The sequence below is a fragment of the Podarcis erhardii genome, assembly GCF_964252035.2.
Source record: "Podarcis erhardii genome assembly, chromosome: 2".
Taxonomy (NCBI): domain Eukaryota; kingdom Metazoa; phylum Chordata; class Lepidosauria; order Squamata; family Lacertidae; genus Podarcis; species Podarcis erhardii.
In genome coordinates, this window is record NC_138498.1 from 112,681,977 (window position 1) to 112,705,095 (window position 23,119).

A 23,119-nucleotide genomic window follows, 5' to 3' on the forward strand; every position below is an offset into this window, starting at 1 on the left:
GACCATCCTATCTACCAATAAAAAAATTATAAGATTTAGCTATGTTGGTCCATTTTGGCGGAATTCAAAAAGACAGTATATTTATTCATTTGTTGGTCGGTTTAATTGAATTCCATTTATGAATCTCTCCCATAGAATACCTCAAAGCAATTTTGCAAATAAAAACGCCACCTACCAAAACAACTGCAGTTAATAAATTTTGCTTGATCCGGCCTCAAATGTCGGAAAGTTGTGAGCAAGCTTCTCAGATGTTCGACTGAGAATCAAATCCCAGCCAGTCCATCTTTCGGAAAACAAGGCTTTAGAGCCGTTTTGCCCCCAAATAGCAACTAAACATTCTGTTTTGGTGACTACAACCTTGGTTTAAGGAGCCATTTGAGGCCTAGCTTATATACCTAAGTTTGTAACACTGGTCAGAAGGGGAGATGGCAAATTTGAAAGTCATTCCAGTTTTTCATTTTTACCCCCTTTCCCTTTTTCAGGCAGAAGATGTTGTACGTGTGCTTTAAGCTCGGCTGCTCTCGTCATGGTGCGAAATGCAAATACATAAATATTGGGTTAGAGACGGGAAGAGTGCCAGCAGGCTTGGCTTTAAGAGGAGAGCAAAGGGGTGGCGCTTGGGAACAAAGTCTCCTTACAATGTCTTTTCTGTGTGTGTGTGCTCTGGTGGAAAAGAGAGAGACGGAAATAGGCATCCCCGATTTTTGCTTTCCCCTCTTCCTATATTTAGCACCTGCAAAATGTCATTTCTCCAGAAATGCTGGTGTTGTCGCTGGCTGGAATGGGTCCTTGAACTCTATTTATGCCTCTTCCTTGCCTGAATGAAGGAATTGGTTGAAACCAGCCTTCTGTGAGGACGGAAAAATTCATAGCTGTTGCTCCACTTTTGCCCTTGGCCCTGCCCACCACTGTTGTGGCCCCCCCGGAAGTTGCCCGGTGGCCCTTGGGCCTGAAGAGGGTTCCACCCTGAAGGAGATGCCTTTTCAGATTACAGACCTGGCAGTCTCATTGGTGGGTGTTTTGACGGTCTGGGCTGCCTTTGCAGGTTCAAAGGAGCTTGAGGGATCAAGTGGATTCGAAGGTTGGAAGGAATTCATGAAAGGGAATAAGCCGTAGTGATGAAGACGTCTCCTCAGCTGCCATTTTTAGGGGGTTAGAATAAAGAGAGTGGCCGGGTATCCCACTTTGAGGGTGGGTCTCCCGTCCTTAGCATGGTTGCCAACCACGCCTCAGCTACACTAAGCGCTGGCCAGGGGCGTAGCATTCGGCAGGTTAAATTAAGTGTTGGGATTCCTGGTTTCTTCTAAGAGAAGTGGTTAAAAAAAAGGGAAAGGACCCCTGACAGTTAAGTCCAGTCACAGACGATTCTGGGGTTGCAGCGCTCATCTCACTTTATTGGCCGATGGAGCCGACGTTTATCCGCAGACAGTTTTTCCGGGTTGTGTGCCAAGCATGACTAAGCTGCTTCTGGCGAAACCAGAGCAGCGCACGGAAATGCCGCTTACCTTCCCATTGGAGCCGTACCTATTTATCTACTTGCACTGGTGTGCTTTTGAACTTCTAGGTTGGCAGGAGCAGGAACCGAACAATGGGAGCTCACCCCATTGAGGGGATTCGAACCGCGGACCTTCCGACCCCCAAGCCCAAGGCTCAGTGGTTTACACTACAGCGCCACCTGCGTCCCAAGTGGAGTAGGACCTAATTCAGGGTGGGCAACCTTCTCCACCTTGAGGGCCACAGTCCCTCCCAGGCAGCCTTTTGAGGGCCATGGTTTTTTGGGACGCGGGTGGTGCTGTGGGTTAAACCACAGAGCCTAGGACTTGCTGATCAGAAGGTCGGCGGTTCGTATCCCCGCGACGTGGTGAGCTCCCATTGCTCGGTCCCTGCTCCTGCTAGCCTAACAGTTCGAAAACAAGTCAAAGTGCAAGTAGATCAATAGGTACCGCTCCGGCAGGAAGGTAAACGGCGTTTCCGTGTGCTGCTCTGGTTCGCCAGAAGCGGCTTAGTCATGCTGGCCACATGACCCGGAAGCTGTACGCCGGCTCCCTCGGCCACTAAAGCGAGATGAGCGCCGCAACCAACAGTCGGTCACGACTGGACTTAATGGTCAGGGGTCCCTTTACCTTTTAGCAGAGGAAAAGTGTGGAGGGCGACAAATGGAGAATTGTCCTTCGTAGGGCAGGCTAGTTTCTACATGCGTTCAGACATCCTTCCCTCTGTGCCCTCCATTCAGACAAGCAGGATTCCTTATCGGAGTTCAAGGGTGCATTTCAGCAGGACCAGTGAAGGTGAGGTTCTCCTCTCCTGGCATAATTATTTAGAGTGGGGTTGAATGTCTGTGGCCCGGACTCCTGGGTTCCTTGGGAATGGATGTAGCGTGGCTTCCCCAAGAGCGGAATGTATTAGGTGGAGATAAGGGGGCGTTGGGTGGCTGAGTAACTTCTGACAGCCCATAGTGGAATTTCCTGGCTGCCGTTCAAAGGCTGAAATGAACATCTCCTTAGTATTTTTTTTTTAAAAACCCTTCTAAGTCTCAGAATGATGTCAGCCTGGGAACTCCCTCTTGTCTCCTCCAGATCAGACTAGGCTGGCCGCGCCAAGCCACCGGGAAATCATGTGACTTCATCTCCACCCTCCATCCTTCTGTACATGTTTTCTCCAGAAGCTGGCCGACTTATCACTTTTATGGCTCATTCTTGCTTCATCTTTTTCCAGGGAAGGGCCTATCTCTCTCTTTCCCCCCCCCCCCCCATGTAAGGGTTTGCTGTTTTGTTTCTGTGCCCGATTTAGCAACCAGAGAGTCATGGTTTTTTGTTTTAAAAAACTTAAACCCGCTAGTCCCTGGAAGAAAGGAAAGGGCAGGGTTGCCATGAGAACAATTAATCACGATGGCAGAAAGTGGTTAGGAAAAGGCACTGGGGATTATTTAGGGTGGGAAACGTTGGTGAGGCTACTGGCTACATATACCTCGGGTTAAGTACTTAATTCGTTCCGGAGGTCCGTTCTTAACCTGAAACTGTTCTTAACCTGAGGTACCACTTTAGCTAATGGGGCCTCCTGCTGCTGCCGTGTGATTTCCGTTCTCATCCTGAAGCAAAGTTATTAACCTGAAGCACTATTTCTGGGTTAGCGGAGTCTGTAACCTGAAGCGTATGTAACCTGAAGCATCTGTAACCCAAGGTACCACTGTATAGAACTTTGCACAGTCATGGCTTCCCTGCAAAGAATTATGGGAGCTGTAGTTTACTCCGCCACGGAGCGATGCTTCCCAGCAGTCTCAATAAACCACAGTTCCCAAGATTCTTGGAAGGTGGTGTAAGCCACGTATGGGACATATGGTATGCAAAATGTTCTGGGGAAAGCGCTTGCGGCCTTTTAAAATTATTAATTTTCTGTTTGGAAATTTAGGAAGTTAAAAAAAAGGAGAAAGGTTTTTCTTCTTCTTCTCTGGATTGACAGATTCTTCTTGCCATCGGAACTTCTCGTGCAACTGGGATGCCTGTCGAAATTGCAATTGGCAGTGAGGCTGGATGCAAAAGGAAACAAGGCTCTCTCACACCTTTAATTACAGGGATGGGAAAAACTGATATTGCTGGACTATAACTCTCATCATCCCTCGCTGTTGCCACCGACAGTTCTAGCTGGGGCTGATAGCAGGTGTCCTGACAGCACCTAAAGGACCACAAGTTCCCTGCTGCTGATTTAATAGTTTTTTGGGTGTGTGTTTTTTAAATCTCATTTAAAAATATTTATTGGGTTTAATTTTTTTTTTTTAAATGTTTTTAGATACTTTTTTGGGTTTTGAATACGTTTTTGTTTTCTTTAAAATCGTTTTGTTTTATCACGGATGTGTTTGCCACCTTGGGCTCCTTTGCAAAGAAGGACAGGATATAAATCTAATTATTTAAGTTCAAGCAAACTTATTAGTACTTGCTCAGAAGCCCCGTGTAGCTTGCATGACAGGTTGTACTGGAGTTCCCTCTTCTGTACAAATATGAAAGGTACAGGAGCTGCCTATTTTATATTTTATATTTTATATTTTATATTTTATATTTTATATTATTTTATATTTTATATTTGCTACCCTGAGTATATCTTGCACAGTGACAGTCGAAAAATTGAGACGGTTATGTCAGCACAATGTATTCTGCAACCTGAGTCAGGGTTTCAAAAAATTTTAAGTGTGGGTTTTTCGTTTCATTTTTGTTTGCACGGGAATAGCGAATTGCCAAAAAAAACAACAACAAACAAACAGCCAATCGACATTGCGGAGCAGCTCTTAGGTCCGGCGGCCATTTTGATTGATGGCTGGCTCCGCCTGCCTTTCTGTTTGGGCATTTTTATAGCAACTTCTTGTCCCTTGCCGCCTGCCAGCAAAGGGGTAACCATTGCTAAGTAGCCGAAGTAGGAACTGGCTGCACCATGTTTAGCTGGCGACAACTCAACTTTCTGGAGGATGTTTGGGGAAGCCCATCTGTTTCCATGGCAACGTTTGGTGGCCTTAATCCTCCAGGGAAGATGATTCATCTTATCTCCTCCCTGACTGTATGGGTTACTGGAGCAAGAGATCTTCTTCCCTTTGGCAACTGTTGATAAGAGATTCCTGTTGTCTATGCAGCCCACTGTCCCCAGAGGTGCTGGCTTGCCACAAGTTTGGCCATTCTGGCTGCGGTCGCACATTGCATCTATCCCCCCCCCCCCCGAATAATTTTTTATTGTTTTCTTTACATAATCTTTCTTTCCATACATTTCATACATAGGTAAAGGTAAAGGGACCCCTGACCATTAGGTCCAGTCGTGACCAACTCTGAGGTTGCGGCGCTCATCTCGCTTTACTGGATGAGAGAGCCGGCGTACAGCTTCCGGATCATGTGGCCAGCATGACTAAGCCGCTTCTGGCAAACCAGAGCAGCGCACCGAAACGCCGTTTACCTTCCCGCCGGAGCGGTACCTATTTACCTACTTGCACTTTGATGTGCTTTCGAACTGCTAGGTTGGCAGGAGCAGGGACCGAGCAACGGGAGCTCACCCCGTCGCGGGGATTCGAACCACCGACCTTCTGATTGGCAAGTCCTAGGCTCTGTGGTTTAACCCACAGCGCCACCTGTGTCCCTTATTTCATACATACATCAACATATAAACCATTTTGCTCTACCAAGCCATGACTTCCCTCCTTCCCTTCAGTTGGTATCCCTTGTCGCATTCTTTGGCGTATTTTATCCTCTCATTTTATTTATTTTACATTATAGGTATTACTTCAGTCCTGCTAGTGTTTTTAAGTTTTTACAGCTGTCTTTTAAATACTCAGTAAATTTACTCCAATTATCCTGGAATCTCTGGTCGTCCCGGTCCTGAATCCTTCCCCCCAATTTGGCTAGTTCCGCGTCGTCTGTCATTTTCGACTGCCACTCCACAATGGTAGGAACTTCTTGTGATTTCCAGTTTAGGGCTAACAAAGTCCTTGCCGTAGCTGTGGCATACATGAATAATCTTTGGTCCTTTATCTTAATTTCCTTTCCCATCAGACCAAGCAAAAAAGCCTCTGGTCTTTTGGGAACAAAGACCTGTATAGTTAAAGCTATGGTTTTCCCAGTAGTGAGAGCTGGACCATAAAGAAGGCTGATCGCCGAAGAATTGATGCTTTTGAATTATGGTGCTGGAGGAGTCTCTTGAGAGTCCCATGGACTGCAAGAAGATCAAACCTCTCCATTCTGAAGGAAATCAGCCCTGAGTGATCACTGGAAGGACAGATCCTGAAGCTGATGCTCCAGTACTTCGGCCACCTCATGAGAAGAGAAGACTCCCTGGAAAAGACCCTGATGCTGGGAAAGATGGAGGGCACAAGGAGAAGGGGACGACAGAGGACGAGATGGTTGGACCGTGTTCTCGAAGCTACAAACATGAGTCTGACCAAACTGCAGGAGGCAGTGGAAGACAGGAGTGCCTGGCGTGCTCTGGTCCATGGGGTCACGAAGAGGCGGACATGACTAAACAACAACATTTCAATATTTTTTTAAGCTCATTATAGGAGAGCACATTGCATCTAAAGTAAAAGATAATAAAAGCAGAGCCATTAAGGCCGCCTCCTTAAGCGCGGTGCCCCCTTCAGTGCAGTTTGGCCTATTGGAAGTGGCATAGCGTGGGTTGTCAGCACCCGGGGCAAGGCAAGTAATTTGCGCCCCCTAACCCATGGATTTGTGCCCCCTAACCCGTGGATTTGCGCCCCCTAACCCTAACCCCCAGATGTTGCGCCCGGTGCGGCCGGCCCCCCCTGCACCCCCCATGCTACGCCACTGCCTATTGGATCCTCCTGTCTCTCTCCTCATTTTGGACTAGGAGAAATCCTCCTGCAGGCTTGTGCTTGGAGCCCTCCCAGGAACTTGTATAGAACCCGGTTGATAAACCTGCTTAGTTAGCGACTCCTGTGTGGCAAGCTAAACAGAGATCAAGGTTCAGCAGGAGCTCCCAGCCTGCAGGGGAGACCGAAACCTGCAGAAAGCAGGCAAACTGATGATCACTAGGGCTGTGATTTACAGCCACTTTGGAACAGGGCGACTGTTTTTTTCTTTTTTCTAAAAAAAAAAAGTTTTGGGTGGCTGTGACATTTCTAAGTGCAAAGAACCAATACTATATTTCACTGTGGTGGAAGGTATTATGGCCTTTCGTATGCCACTGTCTCCCTCTAGTGGTTAAAAGTCAGACTCTCTCTCATTTTTATTAAGTTTTCAGTTTTACAATTTAAAGTACTCATTTCTGCATCCTTAAGATATCAGTGACTTCCCTTCTCCTCTTTCCATAGCTCATTTTACATATCATAAATCCCTGCATATTTTACAAAAACTATACCATTCAGCATTCCATTATCACATCCATCAGAACTTATTTACACTGTTCAATTTATCTTAATGCTGCCAGCGTTTTCAGCTGTACACCATTATTTCCTATACATTCAATAAACGTTTTCCAATCTTCTCTAAACGTATGTCCTTCTTGTTCTCTTATTCTATATGTTAAGCCTGCATGCTGCGCATATTCTGTTGGCTTAAGTTGCCATTCTTCTTTGGTTGGAACCTCGCTCGTTTTCCAGTTTCTGGGCTAGCAAAACACGGGCCGCAGTAGTGGCATACATAAATAACATTTTTTGATACCTGGGATTTTCAAGTTGCAAGTCAGTCTCAGCCCTTTCCTACATGCTTTTGTGGCTTCCTGAAGGCCAAGTCGCTGGTAAAAGTGCTGTGATTCTGACTCTCGTAGAAAACCCCACTCATACTAACCATCCCAGGGCACTCAGCCATTGCCACAATGTCCTTTCTCCTATCAGATCAAAATTGTCCTATCAGATAACAGCAAAGGTTGCTAGGTTCATAGCAGGGGCAATCAGAATAAGGGCCACTAACTGACGGCTGATTCAGGACTTTAAATTGTGCTCAAACTTTTAAATTGTGCTCTTAAATCAAACTTCCTTTTCTGCGTATACTGTAATGTTTTACTGTTGCTATGGCCATTGGCTAATGCGAATAAAGTTTTATCTGTCTAGCAAACACTGCCCTCTCTCTGGCTTGCAGCAGGAATTACTTTAGCTATGTTTCCAGAATTACTTAAGCTACGTTTTGAGTACCATCCCAAGGCTGCGGAATTAACTAGCAGAGTGGCTGGGGAAAGCCAGCAAGATGGGTGGGGTATAAATGATGATGATTGTTATGTACTGAAGTTCTCACCCTTGGCCAGCAGGGGGATACTGTAGATAGTTTACACTCAGGTCCACATATGCAAATAAGGGATTGAAAGTGACGTTCAGTGATTGGATAGTTACAGAAAATGGTTACTGTTGCGTTGTAGTGGAGCTCTATATAAGCAGGCTGGCTGAACCCTTCAGTTCAGTTCTGTTCTGGCCTGTGAATAAAAAGAGGTTTTTGAAGAATCGCTGTGTCGTCTGATATGTTCACCCACAACTTAATGATGATGATGATGTACATAAGACGAGCTGGAGTAGGCTAAAGACGGGTCTAGTCATTGAATTACAGAATGGCAGAGTTAAATTGAGGCTTAGATATCAATGTTTTGGTTTCATTTCCTCAGGCTGGCAGCGATGGAGCCAAAATCGGGAACTGCCCCTTCTCCCAGCGACTCTTCATGGTCCTTTGGCTCAAGGGTGTGACCTTCAACGTCACCACGGTGGACACCAAGAGGTGGGTAGAAATTGCTGCAGGGGCACCCTAGGGCACCCTCCCTTTTGTTATGGACTTGCACGTGCATCTTCCCGTCCGGCCAGCATCGCTTATCTTCGCTACAGGGTCCTTCTCGCAGTTACAAGCACTCTAATATGTTCTTCTTCTTCTTCTCTTCCTTGTAGGAGGACTGAGACGGTGCAGAAACTATGCCCCGGAGGTCAGCTCCCGTTCCTGATGTATGGGACCGAGGTTCATACAGACACTAACAAGATTGAAGAGTTCCTTGAGGAGGTCCTTTGCCCTCCCAAGTAAGAATTATATGACACTGTATCTGACTTTTAGAAGACATCTGAAGGCAGCCCTTTTAAGGGATGCTTTTAATGACTGATGTTTTAATGTATTTTTAATCTTTTGTTGGAAGCCGCCCAGAATGGCTGTGGAAACCCAGCCAGATGGGCAGGGTAGAAATAACAAATTATTATTATTATTATTATTATTATTATTATTATTATTATTATGATGAGCATTTTTTAGGAGATCACCCCCTCAAGGGGGCAGGCTTCTGCTGAGGGGCAGGGGGCAGAACCTCCGTTTATTGAGTACTTTCAATGCTTTGCGATAATTTTTGTGGATCTAGGGGAACTGGTTAGGGAAAGGGGGTTTCTGGCTCTCTCTAGTAGGATTTGCCACTAAGCTAGTCCGCTTCACGGTTGATGATAAATCTCCCTTCTCTCCCACAGGTACCCCAAGTTGGCTGCCCGTAACCCCGAGTCCAACACAGCTGGCCTTGACGTCTTTGCCAAGTTCTCTGCCTATATCAAGAACTCGAACCCGGGGCAGAACTCCAGTGAGTATCTTGGCCCCCAAATCTTCACTGGGCGGCTTCTTCCCAAGTGTTTTGATTCTCAGATTGGTCTTTTTCAATTCTTTTGGCCCCTTCTTTCCCAGGCCTCTCAGTGAACTGACTTGGATAGCCTTTCGTTGTCACTGGCTTCTTTCCTCCATGGGCTTCAGTTGCTGCTTGCTTGCATCTTCGATTAAATTGGGTGGGATTCATCTAGGTAATTACGTATGAATCCTAGGAGCTATAGCTTTTTAAGGGTGCTGAGGAACCGCCCCACCCCTATTTTCCATAATTTTTATTAAAGTTTCCACTTTTTACATTTCCACATTAACATCTTTCATTATACCAAGGTGGATAAAAATCAATGATTTAAAAAAATAAATAAACAAAAAACCCATATTTTTAAAAAAATTGGATTTTTTTATTAAATAGGATTTTTAAAATAAAATGCTTTTGAAGGAAAAATCTTTCTAAAGATAGTTTTTTATTTAAGCTACATTATAGTCCAAAGGCTATTCATCAGGAAATAAGGATTTGTTTTAAGTTTTTCATGTGTGCTAAAACTCAGTCTTAAGTTGTTGTTTTTTAATTGTTTAACCACATCAGTTAACAAACATGGATACATATGCTATAATGTTATTGTTTCAGTTAAATAAATTGTTATTAAGGAAATGATTATTTTTTCTCCTTCCAATAAAGTACAGCAGAAAAGTTGTCCAAATATACAACTTATTAAACCTCACAATGATTTCATAATGACCTGTCTATGCATTTCTAATAGTATAACCAAGTCAGTAATTTTTTATATAACTGTAAAAACTACTCTGAAAATTTATTATTCCAAAAATGAAACCTTCATTTGGTTGTAAATATTAAGATTATACCAGCAAGAATGTCTTCCTGTAAAAAAGATTTAAATCTAGTCTTACTGTCTTAAATTGTGATTTAAATCGATTTGATTGAAATCCAATCCACCCTGCATTATACAGATACATTCAACGACTTCCCTCCTTCCCCTTCCAAGGTTCTTGGAAGATGAAGAAAAGGGTGCTGAGACCTTTTTTTCTCCTCCAGTGCTATGATTCCCAAAGTTCCTTGAAAAGGGGGATCAATCGTTAAACCAATCTGGGAATTGTAGACCTGTGAGGGGAATAGGGTGGCTCTAGGCACCCTTAACAAACTACATCTCCCATAATTCCTTGGGGGGATCATGGCCATTTAAAGTGGCAGGACACTGCCTGAAATGCAGATGGTGCCTTAATTCCTTAATCTCATTGGCTCTGTCATTCTTTTTTTCTTGGATGCCATTGGCTCCCTCTGTGTCTCCCTCTTGCCTCAAATCCCAATGGCTCCCTTTCCAGCTTAGATGCTACTTGAACCCTTCCTGATGTTTTCCCTCGTCACTCCTTGGCTTTTCAATGGTTCCATTCATTCCTCCCCCCCTCTCCCCCTGCCCGCCCCCCCCCCCGTATTTCTTAGATCTCGAGAAAGGTTTGCTGAAAGCGTTGAAGGTCCTGGATGTTTATTTGACAACGCCGCTGCCGGAGGAGGTGGACGAGAATAGTGCTGAGGACGAGGGTCAGTCCCGCCGCAAATTCCTTGATGGGGATGAGCTCACGTTGGCCGACTGCAATCTTCTGCCCAAGCTTCACATCGTCAAGGTGAAAACCTCTTCTTTTGCTCCTCCTCCAGCCCCACTCCACCCCCAACTCCCGTCCCGTAAGGCCAGGAGGATTGCATGGAATCTAGGAGTTAAGAGTGTTAGAATTCAAGGTCGGGTCAGAGGTATGTGCCTATCTCTCCAGGCACCGGCTGAATTCCTTTGACCTCCCTCCGGCGACTCCCAGCAGAAAGAAACACACGAGGTCCGTTCCGGCGATTTTCCTCAGGCTGTGAGAAAAACACACCAACTGCTTCTCCTCCTTCTCCTCCTCCCTGCATATCCCCAGGGAGGGGAATCAGACACAGACAGAAATTTAACTACATGCTTTTATTCCTGTCTTTAGCAGTCATACAGTCAAAGATGTCTGCTCTCTTCAACAAACAGAGAGAAACTCCAAACTCCACCCATGTACATCCTGTACAGGCCATACAACACACACTGAGCTCACATCCTGTGCTCAATAAGGAGAATGGACTGCCCCTTTGTTTCCATGGCAGCAGTCACACACATCCTGTTTGGCTTTACAGCCACTAGCAGCTCTCTGAGCTGTTAGAGCCTTTGCTTGCTGCAGCATTGCTGCTTTAGAATAACAAAGAGGGCTTTCCCCAGCGCAGCAAGTTAAATTGGGACTTCAGATTCCCCAAGACTCGGTTTATAAAATTAACCTGGCCAGATCTTTTCATGGCTGGGTTTTAATTTAAATCATTCTTCTAAGGACAAAATGGCAAAAAGATAGGCATCTCTGTGGAAAGATTCTCGAAATACCGTATTTTTCGCTCTTAAGATGCACCTAGTTTTTAGAGAAGGAAAACAAGAAAAAATATATATTTTGAATCAAATGTTGTTGAAGAGGCTTTGCGTTGCTTTTGCTGAAGCCAGAACAGCAAGAGGGATCGCTGTGCGATAGCTGCGTATTCGCTCCATAAGACGCACCCCTTACTTTTTAGGAGGGGAAAAGTGTGCCTTATAGAGTGAAAAATATGGTAACTTATCACAATATCAGCGTGGAAATCTGTTGGCTGAGGTTTGAGCTTAATTGAATCACTGGTCTTTCTTGAAATCGAGCTACAGGGGGAAAAGAAAAATTATCTTCAGCCACAATGGCCCCAGCTGCACTACACATTCAAAGCAGTTTGTTATGGTTGCTGAGCGTTGCAGGGAGACCCTTATTACCTTAGCAGAGCTACACTTCCCAGAGGCATTGATGGCTAAAAACTGCCCTGGGAACTGTAGCTCTGTGAGGGGAACAGGGATTGTTTCATGATTCAGTCCAGTACAGTGGTACCTCAGGTTAAGTACTTAATTCGTTCCGGAGGTCTGTACTTAACCTGAAACTGTTCTTAACCTGAAGCACCACTTTAGCTAATGGGGCCTCCTGCTGCCGCCGCGCCGCCGGAGCACGATTTCTGTTTTCATCCTGAAGCAAAGTTCTTAACCTGAAGCACTATTTCTGGGTTTGCGGAGTCTGTAACCTGAAGCGTATGTAACCTGAGGTACCACTGTATATCTGAAGGAGCATCTCCACCCCCATCGTTCTGCCTGGACATTGAGGTCCAGTGCCGAGGGCCTTCTGGCGGTTCCCTCACTGTGAGGAGCCAAGTTACAGGGAACCAGGCAGAGGGCCTTCTCGGTAGTGGCACCCGCCCTGTGGAACGCCCTCCCACCAGATGTCAAAGAGAACAACAACTACCAGACTTTTAGAAGACATCTGAAGGCAGCCCTGTTTAGGGAAGCTTTTAATATTTGATGCATTACTGTATTTTAATATTTTGTTGGAAGCCGCCCAGAGTGGCCGGGGAAGCCCAGCCAGATGGGCGGGGTATAAACAGTAAATAATTATTATATATTATTATGACTCTCGGCACCCTTAACAAACAGCAGTTCCCAGGATTCCTTGGGGGAAGACATGACTTTTTACAGTGGTATGATACAGGTTTAAATGTGGAGTGCAGCCAATCTCATTGGCTGTGTCCCTTCTATGTTAATGAACACGGCAACAAGAATGCTTGGACAGGGGTACAGTCGTACCTCGGGTTAAGTACTTAATTCGTACCAGAGGTCCGTTCTTAACCTGAAACTGTTCTTAACCTGAGGTACCACTTTAGCTAATGGGGCCTCCTGCTGCCACTGCGCCGCTGGAGCACGATTTCTTTTCTCATCCTGAAGCAAAGTACTTAACCCGAGGTACTATTTCTGGGTTAACGGAGTCTGTAACCTGAAGCGTCTGTAACCCGAGGTACCACTGTATTGTGTGTTGTGTGAGATGTTATCTGTCCTGTTTTGAATCACACAAGCAGGCAGAATGCTCTGATTTTACTGAATTCTAAGTTCTGCACCTATTACCAAATTCCTTCTTGTGTGGAATCTCGGAACGCATGCCCGCCTGATTCATTCATACGCCATGTTGCCTAAATCATGTTTGATCTCTCCGTCTCAACAGGTGGTGTGCAAGAAGTACCGCAACTTTACCATCCCTGAGGCATTCCAAGGCATCCACCGCTATCTCAAGAACGCTTACGCCCGTGAGGAGTTTGCCAGCACCTGCCCAGACGACGAAGAGATTGAGCTAGCTTATGAGCTGGTTGCCAAAGCCTTGAAATAACAAACTTCTGAGAGTTGGAAAAAGGGACGTAGGGTTTCCGTGGCAGGGATATTGGGGTCTGGGGTTGGGCCCACTGAAGGGTATTTTTATGTATGTACTTACGTTGGGGGGGGAGGGGGGAGGAAGGAGGGAGAATGACTTATTTTCTGGGAGGGGGGGGGACGTGATTTGAATTTCAGTAAGAACAAGAATAAAATAAAAGTACACATTTGTAAAAATATTAAACCCGAGTGCTTTCCCTGCCTCCTCACTCCTGAAAATAGTGGGGAAGCAACGAATGGCTGCTGAAATATTTGGCTGCTTCTGTATTACTGAGGAATCTTAATTGGGTAGTTATTCAAAATGGAGAGATTTGAGGGCGATACCATAGGATTCTTATTAAGTATTTGAGGAGCGGCGGTGAAATGTTCTGATTGGCTAATTAAGGAGACCGACTGGGTTAGAATGCTGGGGTCCTTCCATGAGTTTTGAGGGACCCCTCCGATTGGTCCTGGTGCTGGTGGCTGAAAGAACTCTGGTTGGCTGCTTCTGGTCAGGTGACTAGAAACATCAGCGGTATCTCAGATTTTATCAGTGTAACACCGGCCACTAACTGCCACATGATTATTAGTGTTAGATGCCCAACTGGGCTGCACTACACATTTAAACCAGGATCGTACCAGTTTAAACAGTCACGGCTTCTCCCAAAGAATCCTGGGAGCTCTTGCTTTTTAGGGGTGGTGAGAGTTGTTAGGAGATACCCAACACAGGGGACATGGGGAGAATGGTCCCTGGGTGGGTGGGTGCGTGCGATGATGAAACGGGGACTCCTTGAGTTTGCCTTTAGGAGTCACTTTTGTCAATCTCTTGTGCCAATCCTTCCTTGGCTGTTCGTAGCCACATGCTGTGTGGCACTGGGAATAATGTCCCCTAGCTAAAGGTAAAGGTAAAGGTAAAGGGACCCCTGACCATTAAGTTCAGTCATGGCCGACTGGGGTTGCGGCGCTCATCTCGCTTTACTGGCCGAGGGAGCCGGCGTACAGCTTCTGGGTCATGTGGCCAGCATGACTAAGCCGCTTCTGGCAAACCAGAGCAGCGCACGGAAACGCCGTTTTCCTTCCCGCCGGAGTGGTATCTATTTATCTACTTGCACTGGTGTGCTTTTGAACTGCTAGGTTGGCAGGAGCAGGGACCGAGCAACGGGAGCTCACCCCGTCGTGGGGATTCAAACCGCCAACCTTCTGATTGGCAAGTCCTAGGCTCTGTGGTTTAACCCACAGCGCCACCCGCATCCCTGCCCCCTAGCTAGATGATGCCTAAAATAACATTAAAACACTAAACCCCACTTTTTAGTCAGGGCATTCTATAACTAAATAATCCTTAACAAAGTGCCCTCGAAAGCTTTCAATGGTTTTTTTGTTTTTTAAAGGTTTAGCTCGCTTTCTGAAGGATTCCTTCCCCTTGCTAATTGGTGGGGGTAGGAAACCAGGCCACCGTCTCCCAAATGTTGTTGGAAATTCCACAGTTCAAGGTGGTTGTTGCTGTTACGTACCCATGGTACATCCAAAGTACCACCTTTTCCCAGACTTCTGCCCTCCAGATGTAGCTAGACGTACTCATTTCATTTCATTTATTTTATTTTCATTCATTTTATTTGTTCCATAAAGCTTATATACCACTTGGTTGTAAGGAGACGACAACATCAAAGCGGCTTAGATTTGGCTGCTTTAGTTGAGATTCCTCCCTCGTAGGGGGTTGGACTCTATCATTCTATCATTCAACTCCCATGGGAATTATAATCCAAATCATGTGGTAAGGAAGGCTTCAACAAACAGGGCTCTGCCCCAAGCAGCTTACACTCTGAATTTTGAAAGCATAGAAAAGGCAAAGAAAGAGGAGAGACTTGTGTCCCTCTGTTTCTACCATCCTACCAAATCCCCCCCCCCCTCTTCTTTCTAATGCAAAGTCAACTGTAGCATCAGGTAGCTGGATACAGTTGTGTGTGTTATGGGGAGCAGGGGGTTAAAATAAATTTCCGTGCACAAATTGTAGTTAAGAAGATAACCCAAAGAAAGAGATGAGAAAAGCAATGTGAAACCAGGAAAGTTGTTATTTAGAATTCTTCCAGAGCAATTTTGGTTATCGGGGGCCGAGAGAAAGCAGCGGTATGAGGTGACTGGTCCTGAGTCGTCTCACACCCTGGGGCATAGCTGCTTTGGGGGTTGGCTCTCATTGGAGGTTGACCAGAATGATTGACAGAGGGATCAGGGCGGCTTGCCCCCAGAAAAGGCTTGGCCCCCTGGCAGCTGAGTTGCATAGGTCAGTGTCGCAGCAGGAAGAATAAAAGGTGAAATTGGTTCCCAGCATGGACCGGGTGCCGTGGGCCCCACACATCGAAGAATCCCCACAGGTCTTCTCATAGATAACCAGTTCCAGGGCACCTGAGGAAAAGAGATCAGGGATGAGGGTGAACAGAAGATCAGGGGCAATCCCACATGCACCCATTTCTTCCTTTTCATAGACTTGAAAAGTGAACGTCTGAAATCAGGTGTTTCCCAACTGTGGCCCGTGAGCTTCGTTCAGTCGCTCTAGGGGGAGTCTATAAAATTCCGATTCAAAACCCTCCAGTACATTACAATTGCAGGAAAATTACCATATTTTTTGCTCTATAGGACGCACTTTTCCCCTCCAAAAATTAAGGGGAAATGTGTGTGCGTCCTATGGAGCGAATGCAGGCTCCTTGGCTTCAGCGATAGCAACGCGAAGCCTCCGAAGCGCAGAGGGAGCGCTCCCGCTGCGCTCCAGAGGCTACGCGTTGCTTTCACTGAAGCCTGGAGAGCGAGAGGGGTTGGTGCGTACTGCCCCTCTCGCTCTCCAGGCTTCAGGAATAGCCGCTTGAAGCCTCCGGAGCGCAGCGGGAACTCGTGCTGCGCTCCGAAGGCTTCGGGTTCCTTTTGCTGAAGCCAAGAGAGCAAGACTCTCCTGGCTTCAGCAGAGAGGGATTGCTGCACAGCGCCCCTTCAGCCAAGCGGGAGGAGAAATGGAAGGGGCTCAGTTTCTCCTGCTGCTTCGCTGAAGGGGCGCTGCGCAGAGAGGGGGAGAGTTTTTTCTCTTGTTCTTCCCCTCTAAAACAAGGTGCGTCCTATGGTCGGGTGCGTCCTATAGAGCGAAGAATACGGTACTCTGTGTTCCACCAGGAATCTCCACAATTTTCAAGCAGTCCATGGTCTGGGCCATGTTGCGTGAGGAAAGGAAGATGCCATCTCAGGAAGCTGAGTTATAACGAGTCAGATCCTTGGGTCCATCTTGCTCAATATTGTCTACACAGGCTGGCAGCGACTCTCCAGGGATTCACACAGGGACATTCCCAACCCTAACTTGGAGTTGCCAGGGATTTGAACATGGAACATTCTGCATGATAACTTTGGGTGCTGCTTTCCCTCGTCTGGAGCAGCAGGAGTATACCAACTGCAAACAGGAATTGTTATTAACAGTAAAAAAAAGGTAAAGATAAAGGACCCCTGGACGGTTAAGTCTAGTCAAAGGCAACTATGGGGTTGAAACAGTCATCTCGCTTTCAGGCCGAGGGAGCCAGCGTTTGTCCACAGACAGCTTTCTGGGTCATGTGGCCTGCAGGACTGAACCACTTCTGGCGCAACGGGACACCGTGACAGAAGCCAGAGCGCACAGAAACACTGTTTACCTATTAACAGTATTGCATTTATAACCCACCTTTCCTGCAGAGAGTTAAAAGTGGTGTGGAGAGTTCTCCCCCTTTCCCATTTCACCCTCTCAACAACCCTGTGAGGTAGCAGAGGCTGAGAGAGAGCGACTGGCCCCCGTTTCCCCAACAAGCTTCATTGGCTGAATGGGCATTTGAACCCTCAACTCCCAGGCCCTGGACCAGCAATCTTGCCGCTACACTGATGGGAGATACACCCAAACAGAAAAAGTTGGGTCATGTTTGATAGACTTGGTTCTATGTTTTCTGACATTGGAAAACCCTCCTTTGCTTGTTACTATGCTTTGACTAAAAGAAAGGGCTGGATCTGCTTCCAGCGTAAACAACAGAGAAGCTGGCTTTGGAACCTAAGAGGAGTGGGATCTGTAATAAAATGTGGCAGCGTAGCCTCACCCTGAAACCTGAGCTCAGGGTGCCAGCCGGCCACACTCTCCACTGCAATATTTTAAGCGGATAGGGGAGAGTATGGAGGACAGCATTCATTCTGCTCTTTTCCTCTTCCCAGCTGACACTCAGAAGTCCATTAGAGTTGTACCTTGGAAGTCGAACGGAATCCGTTTCGGAAGTCCATCCGACTTCCAAAACGTTCGAAAACCAAAGCACAGCTTCTGATTGGCTGCAGGAAGCCCCTGCAACCAATCGGAAGCCGCGGAAGCCCCGTCGGACGTTCGGGTTCCAAAGAACATTTGCAAACTGGAACACTCACTTCCGGGTTTGCGTCATTCAGGAGCCAAAACGTCCGAGTACCAAGGCAGTCGGGATCCAAGGTACCATTATACTCCTGAGCATAATGGACAAGCCCAGGGACAAACCACTTCCTTCAAAGGTGGTACATAAATCTAAGAAATAATAAAACAAAATAAAATCCAGGTTCCCCCAGTGTGTGGGTGCTTTCCCCTTTGTTTCTTACTGGGCCTGTTTTTGTTTCCCATTTCTATTAGCACTAAATATTTTGAGTTTGCTTCTAGAGGGAGTGGTAGCTTCAGAAGTTCAGGGCTGCTCCCTGTCCATCTCTGAAAACATTCCCTCCTCTCTTCCTCCCACGTTCCCAGGATTTCTTTCTCTGGCCTTGACAAAAGCAGGATCAAAACGTCAAAACTATTGGTAAAAGCGATCGCTAGAAATCTGGCAGCAGAACCTCGGTGCCCTCTGATGACGGATGTGAGGCATCTCTGAGACGGGCCACATGGTGTGGGGAACTTCAGGCAGTCCAGCGGGGAAATGGTAGGGAACAGGCAGGTGTAGCATCGCAAGGCGGATCCTGAAGGCAAAGAACAAAGGTGGCCTTAAGGCACAAAGTACTGAAAATCAGAGCTCTAAATTGGCACAGTGGTGCGGACCAGGGATGGGCAACATCTTGCCTCCTGCAAATGTTGGACTACAACTCTTGTCACTCCTGCCCATTGCCCAAGCTGCCTGGGGCTGATGGGAATTTGAGTCCAACAGTATCCGGAGGCCAAATATTCCAGGTGTAGAAAAAATGGTAGCCAATAATACTAAAAAACTTATTTCATTTATGAACTGCCTCTTATGAAGTACAGTGGTAACTTGTGTTACAGGTGCTTCAGGTTACAAGACGCTTCAGGTTACAGACTCCGCTAACCCAGAAATAGTACCTCAGGTTAAGAACTTTACCTCGGGAAGAGAACAGAAATTGTGCGGCGGCAGCAGGAGGCCCCATTAGCTAAAGTGGTACCTCAGGTTAAGAACGGTTTCAGGTTAAGAACGGACCTCTGGAACGAATTAAGTTCTTAAAGGTACCACTGTATCACAAAGCAATTTCACAATTCAATGAAACAGGGATAGCTCAGTCGGTTGAACATGAGACTCTTAATGTCAGGGTCATGAGTTTGAGTTTCCATGTATTTTGGACTACAGCTCCCATCCGTCTCAGCCAGGCAAAAGTTAGCGTAAGGTTATATGCTACTACTGCGGCCCGTGTTTTGTGAGCCCAAAAATGGAAAATGAGTGAGGTCCCAACTAAAGAATGGCAACTTAAACTGACGGAATATGCGCAGCTTGCAGACTTAACATAAAGAATTAGAGAACAAGAAGAACATACGTTTAGAGGAGACTGGAAAACGTTTATTGAATATACAGGGGGGAATTGTGTACACCCGAAAATGTTGGCAGCATTAAGATAAAACCAACAGTGTAAATAAGTTTTGATGGATGCAATGATGGAATACTGAATGGTTTAGCTTTTGTAAAATATGCAGGGATTTATGATATGTAAAATGAACCATGGAAAGAGAAGAAGGGAAACTGATATTTTAAGGATGTTTAAGTGAGTATTCTAAATTGTAAAACAGAAAATTTAATAAAGATATTTATAAGAACCCACTTTTTCAGCGGTGCCAACTTGAATAAATATTGGGTTTGGATATTGACCCACGTGGCACAGTTTTTGACGATTCAATTAAATGCATGCAACACGAGCATAGTTTGACTATTCATGACAGCAGTAATCGGGTTACCACAACACAGCTGCTGTTAGTCCTCCTTACTTCCACAAGGGGGAAACATATTCCTCCAAATCCCATTAATCTCAGGATATGATTATTTCCCCGTGGGCAAGCAGGCCTCTAGCTCTGCCAGATGCTTCTCGCTGTAAAGGAACTCCCTTATTATGCTGAACAGCTGTTGCTTTATTCCAGAACATCTTACTTCGATAACTCAATGAAAAAAGCCTTATTGCAGAAGGATCACAGCCTAGCAGCCTTCAACTTTGGGGTGCCCTGGGTGGGGACTCCAAGCTCTTCCCTCCTTCTCCCAAAGTCCTTCCCCCTCTTAGTCCTGCATGTGACTTTTCCTTTTCCATGCAGAGGATTGGCAGATTATAGGTCAGCGCCTTGAATAGTTGCATGTAAGAGAGAAAAGTTAAGACTGTGCTGCTTTTCCCATCGGAATGATGTTGCGGCACTGGGAGAAAGTGCATCAGCTGAAATTCTATACCCCCAACTCACATTTTATAGGCAAACAAGAGGGACGTGTATAGGTAAAGGTAAAGGGACCCCTGACCATTTGGTCCAGTCGTGACCGACTCTGGGGTTGCGGCGCTCATCTCGCTTTATTGGCTGAGGGAGCCGGAGTACAGCTTCCGGGTCATGTGGCTAGCATGACTAAGCGAACCAGAGCAGCGCACGGAAACGCCGTTTACCTTCCCGCTGGAGTGGTACCTATTTATCTACTTGCACTTTCACGTGCTTTCGAACAGCTAGGTTGCCAGGAGCAGAGAACGAACAACGGGAGCCCACCCCATTGCGGGGATTCGAACTGCCGACCTACTGATCGGCAAGTCCTAGGCTCTGGTTTAACCCACAGCGCCACCCACATCCCTTATACATGTATAGGAGACACGCTTAAATTCTCAGGCCAACAATCCCGGGCCAAGGCCCCCTTGGCCCTACCGTGTATTGCTGAGGGTGCTGCCCAATTATCTTGTGGCATCTTGAGGACGAACGCATTTATTGTGGCGTGCATTGGGGTCTGCTTCATCAGCTGTGTGGAATGTTATTCCTAAATTGACAGGTATCTTTTGCATACACATGAGTGCAGAGAGAGAGAGAGAGAGAGAGAGAGAGAGAGAGAGAGAACGGGTAGCAGTGAGGCTGGAAGGAAATGGAAACGCAGGAAAGCAGACTGTGAGAACTGCATTTAAAACGCAAACACAATTGCAGCGATCATCATTCACAAAGCAGTGGCGATGGAAACAGACATCCTGCATTGGATAAACGCCCATTGTTTTCATTCAGAACTTCTTGATGAATTGCAATTCATCTGTTTCTCCCTTTGAGGATAGAACTTGGGACCTACCATACTCTCCAACAATTCCTTGATGAAAATAGAGACATCCTATTCCATTGGAGTGGTACCTCGGGTTAAGTACTTAATTCATTCCGGAGGTCTGTTCTTAACCTGAAACTGGTTTTAACCTGAAGCACCACTTTAGCTAATGGGGCCTCCCGCTGCTGCGCGATTTCTGTTCTCATCCTGAAGCAAAGTTCTTAACCCGAGGTACCATTTCTGGGTTAGCGGAGTCTGTAACCTGAAGCGTATGTAACGAGCATCTCAGAAGCCAAACATTTCAGTTTTCGAATGCCGAAAATCCGGAAGTAATTGCTTCCATTTCTGAACGCTTTTCAGAAGTCGAATGCCTTCCCTTGTGTCCCCCCCCCCCAATTTTCCCCGTTGACTTCGCCAACCGCCCTTTGCGCCTTGGTTGTCGAATGTTCAGTCGAACGGTCTTCCGGAACTGATTATGTTCGACAACTGAGGTATTATTATTATTAACGCCCTGTCCATCTGACTGGGTTGCCCCAGTCACTCTGGGTGGCTTCCAACATATATCAAAACAATGAAACGTAGACAACAGAAATGATATACAATCCACAACACATGAACATTCAGTGAAGCAATCAGGGAACCATCACAAAAATCTAGCCAAGTGTAAAGAGAATAATTCTTTTTCAACTCAGTCAGCCTGAAACATCAATCCATCCATACCATATGTTGTCAGGAATGCATTCCCAAGTATTTTCTTTATATTTGCATTCAGCTATCCTAAAATCCCAGGGTCTACCTGGTCCTCTGCTCCAAATTAGTTGCTCACAGAATAATCCCACACTTGTTTGCTGGGAATCAGGGAAGGGCAAACCTCTCCTTTTCAGCTTATCCCCCATTTCTCATCCTTCCAGGCTTTAAGTTCCCCAGGTCTCGATGTCGCTTTGTGATTTCCATGAAAATCCATCAGCACCTCAGAACAAATTTATCCTAATGTATGCATACGTGTATGATTTTTTTTGCCCAACGTACACCTTTTCGCAGGTCCCTTTTCCTAACGTGATGCATCTTTGCATGCTATTTTCACAAATATATGCATTTAAAAGCAAATCCCCTCCCCTCCCGGATAATGTGCATTTTTGAACATATTGTTGTTGTTTTGTTGTTTAGTCATGTCCGACTCTTCTTGACCCCATGGACTAGAGCACGCCAGGCACTCCGGTCTTCCACTGCCTCCCGCAGTTTGGTCAGACTCATGTTTGTAGCTTCAAGAACACTGTCCAACCATCTCGTCCTCTGTCGTCCCCTTCTTCTTGTGCCCTCAAATTACTGTGCTGGAAAAGTGCATTGCAAAATTCAGAAAGGCCCAAATTTTGAAGGGTGGCTTTGATTTGGTTTACAAACTGTTTTGGGAAGTGTGGATTAAGGTGGAGCCACCTTTCAATGTGAATAGAGTCGAATTCCTCCCCTACTGCTACTCAGAAGTAAGAGGCTATAGGATTGGGTGAGGCCCGCCAGTTAACTTCCACTTACCTGATGGAAGGAGGAGGAGGGTTGCACAGCTGACCAAAAACATGACCTTCATCTTTGGCCTGATCCTGTCCCTCTGCCTCTTGCACTGCCTGACTGGGCTAGGCAGAGGGTCCCTTTTAAAGTTTTCCACCCCACTAATGAGCAGCCTTCTTCATGTGATTAACATTAATTTAACATCCGGGCTTAGAAGAAGCTGGAAAGGCAGAAATTGAGGAGGACAGTGCTTTTCAAACGGTGGCAAGAAACCTCAGGCTTCCTTGGAAACTCCCATTTCCTCAGAGTTTCCTTTGTAATGGCGAACACTCTGCTTGAAAAACAGCCTGCTCCCTTTTTAAATTAGCTTTTTTCTGGTAAAATTTTAAAAGTGGAATCCTATGCAAGTTCACCGGCAAATAAGTAGGAAGAAGTAAATAACTCAGAAGTACCGTATTTTTCGCTCTATAAGACGCACCAGACCACAAGACGCACCTAGTTTTTGGAGGAGGAAAACAAGAAAAAAAAAATTCTGAATCTCAGAAGCCAGAACAGCAAGAGGGATCGCTGTGCAGTGAAAGCAGCAATCCCTCTTGCTGTTCTGGCTTCTGGAATAGCTTCGCAGCCTGCATTCGCTCCATAAGACGCACACACATTTCCCCTTCCATTGTAGGAAGGGAAAAGTGAGTCTTATAGAGCAAAAAATACGGTAACAAGTAAGTGTTCAGCCATCCTCTTGAAGCCATCCAGGGTGTTTCTATCAAGAAGGCCCTTGAATGATAGAATCATAGAATCTTAAGAGTTGGAAGGGAACCAAGGGTCATCTGGT

At 46.1% G+C, this 23,119-nt stretch overlaps 3 protein-coding genes across 4 annotated transcripts in view; 1 reads left to right on the plus strand and 2 right to left on the minus strand.

The window, feature by feature from the left end:
* CLIC1 (chloride intracellular channel 1) overlaps positions 1-13,401 on the plus strand; it is a 37,393-nt gene extending 23,992 nt beyond the window's left edge. The window contains exons 2-6 of the mRNA XM_081853951.1: positions 8,080-8,189; positions 8,354-8,479; positions 8,912-9,018; positions 10,495-10,676; positions 13,119-13,401. Coding sequence (XP_081710077.1) covers positions 8,080-8,189; positions 8,354-8,479; positions 8,912-9,018; positions 10,495-10,676; positions 13,119-13,280 — 687 coding nt within the window. The 3' untranslated portion in view covers positions 13,281-13,401. The remainder of the gene's footprint in view (positions 1-8,079; positions 8,190-8,353; positions 8,480-8,911; positions 9,019-10,494; positions 10,677-13,118) is intronic.
* The window catches only part of LOC309337139 (TNF receptor-associated factor 1-like), a 261,886-nt gene that overhangs the window by 165,236 nt on the left and 73,531 nt on the right, over positions 1-23,119 (minus strand). The window lies entirely within an intron of this gene.
* Positions 14,879-22,478, minus strand: LOC309337294 (uncharacterized protein). The gene is made up of 3 exons (XM_081854076.1): positions 22,318-22,478; positions 18,140-18,262; positions 14,879-15,700 (listed from the first exon to the last, which is right to left on the minus strand). The coding sequence occupies exons 1-3, from the start codon at positions 22,367-22,369 to the stop codon at positions 15,489-15,491; spliced, it is 387 nt and encodes a 128-aa protein (XP_081710202.1). The 5' UTR covers positions 22,370-22,478; the 3' UTR covers positions 14,879-15,488.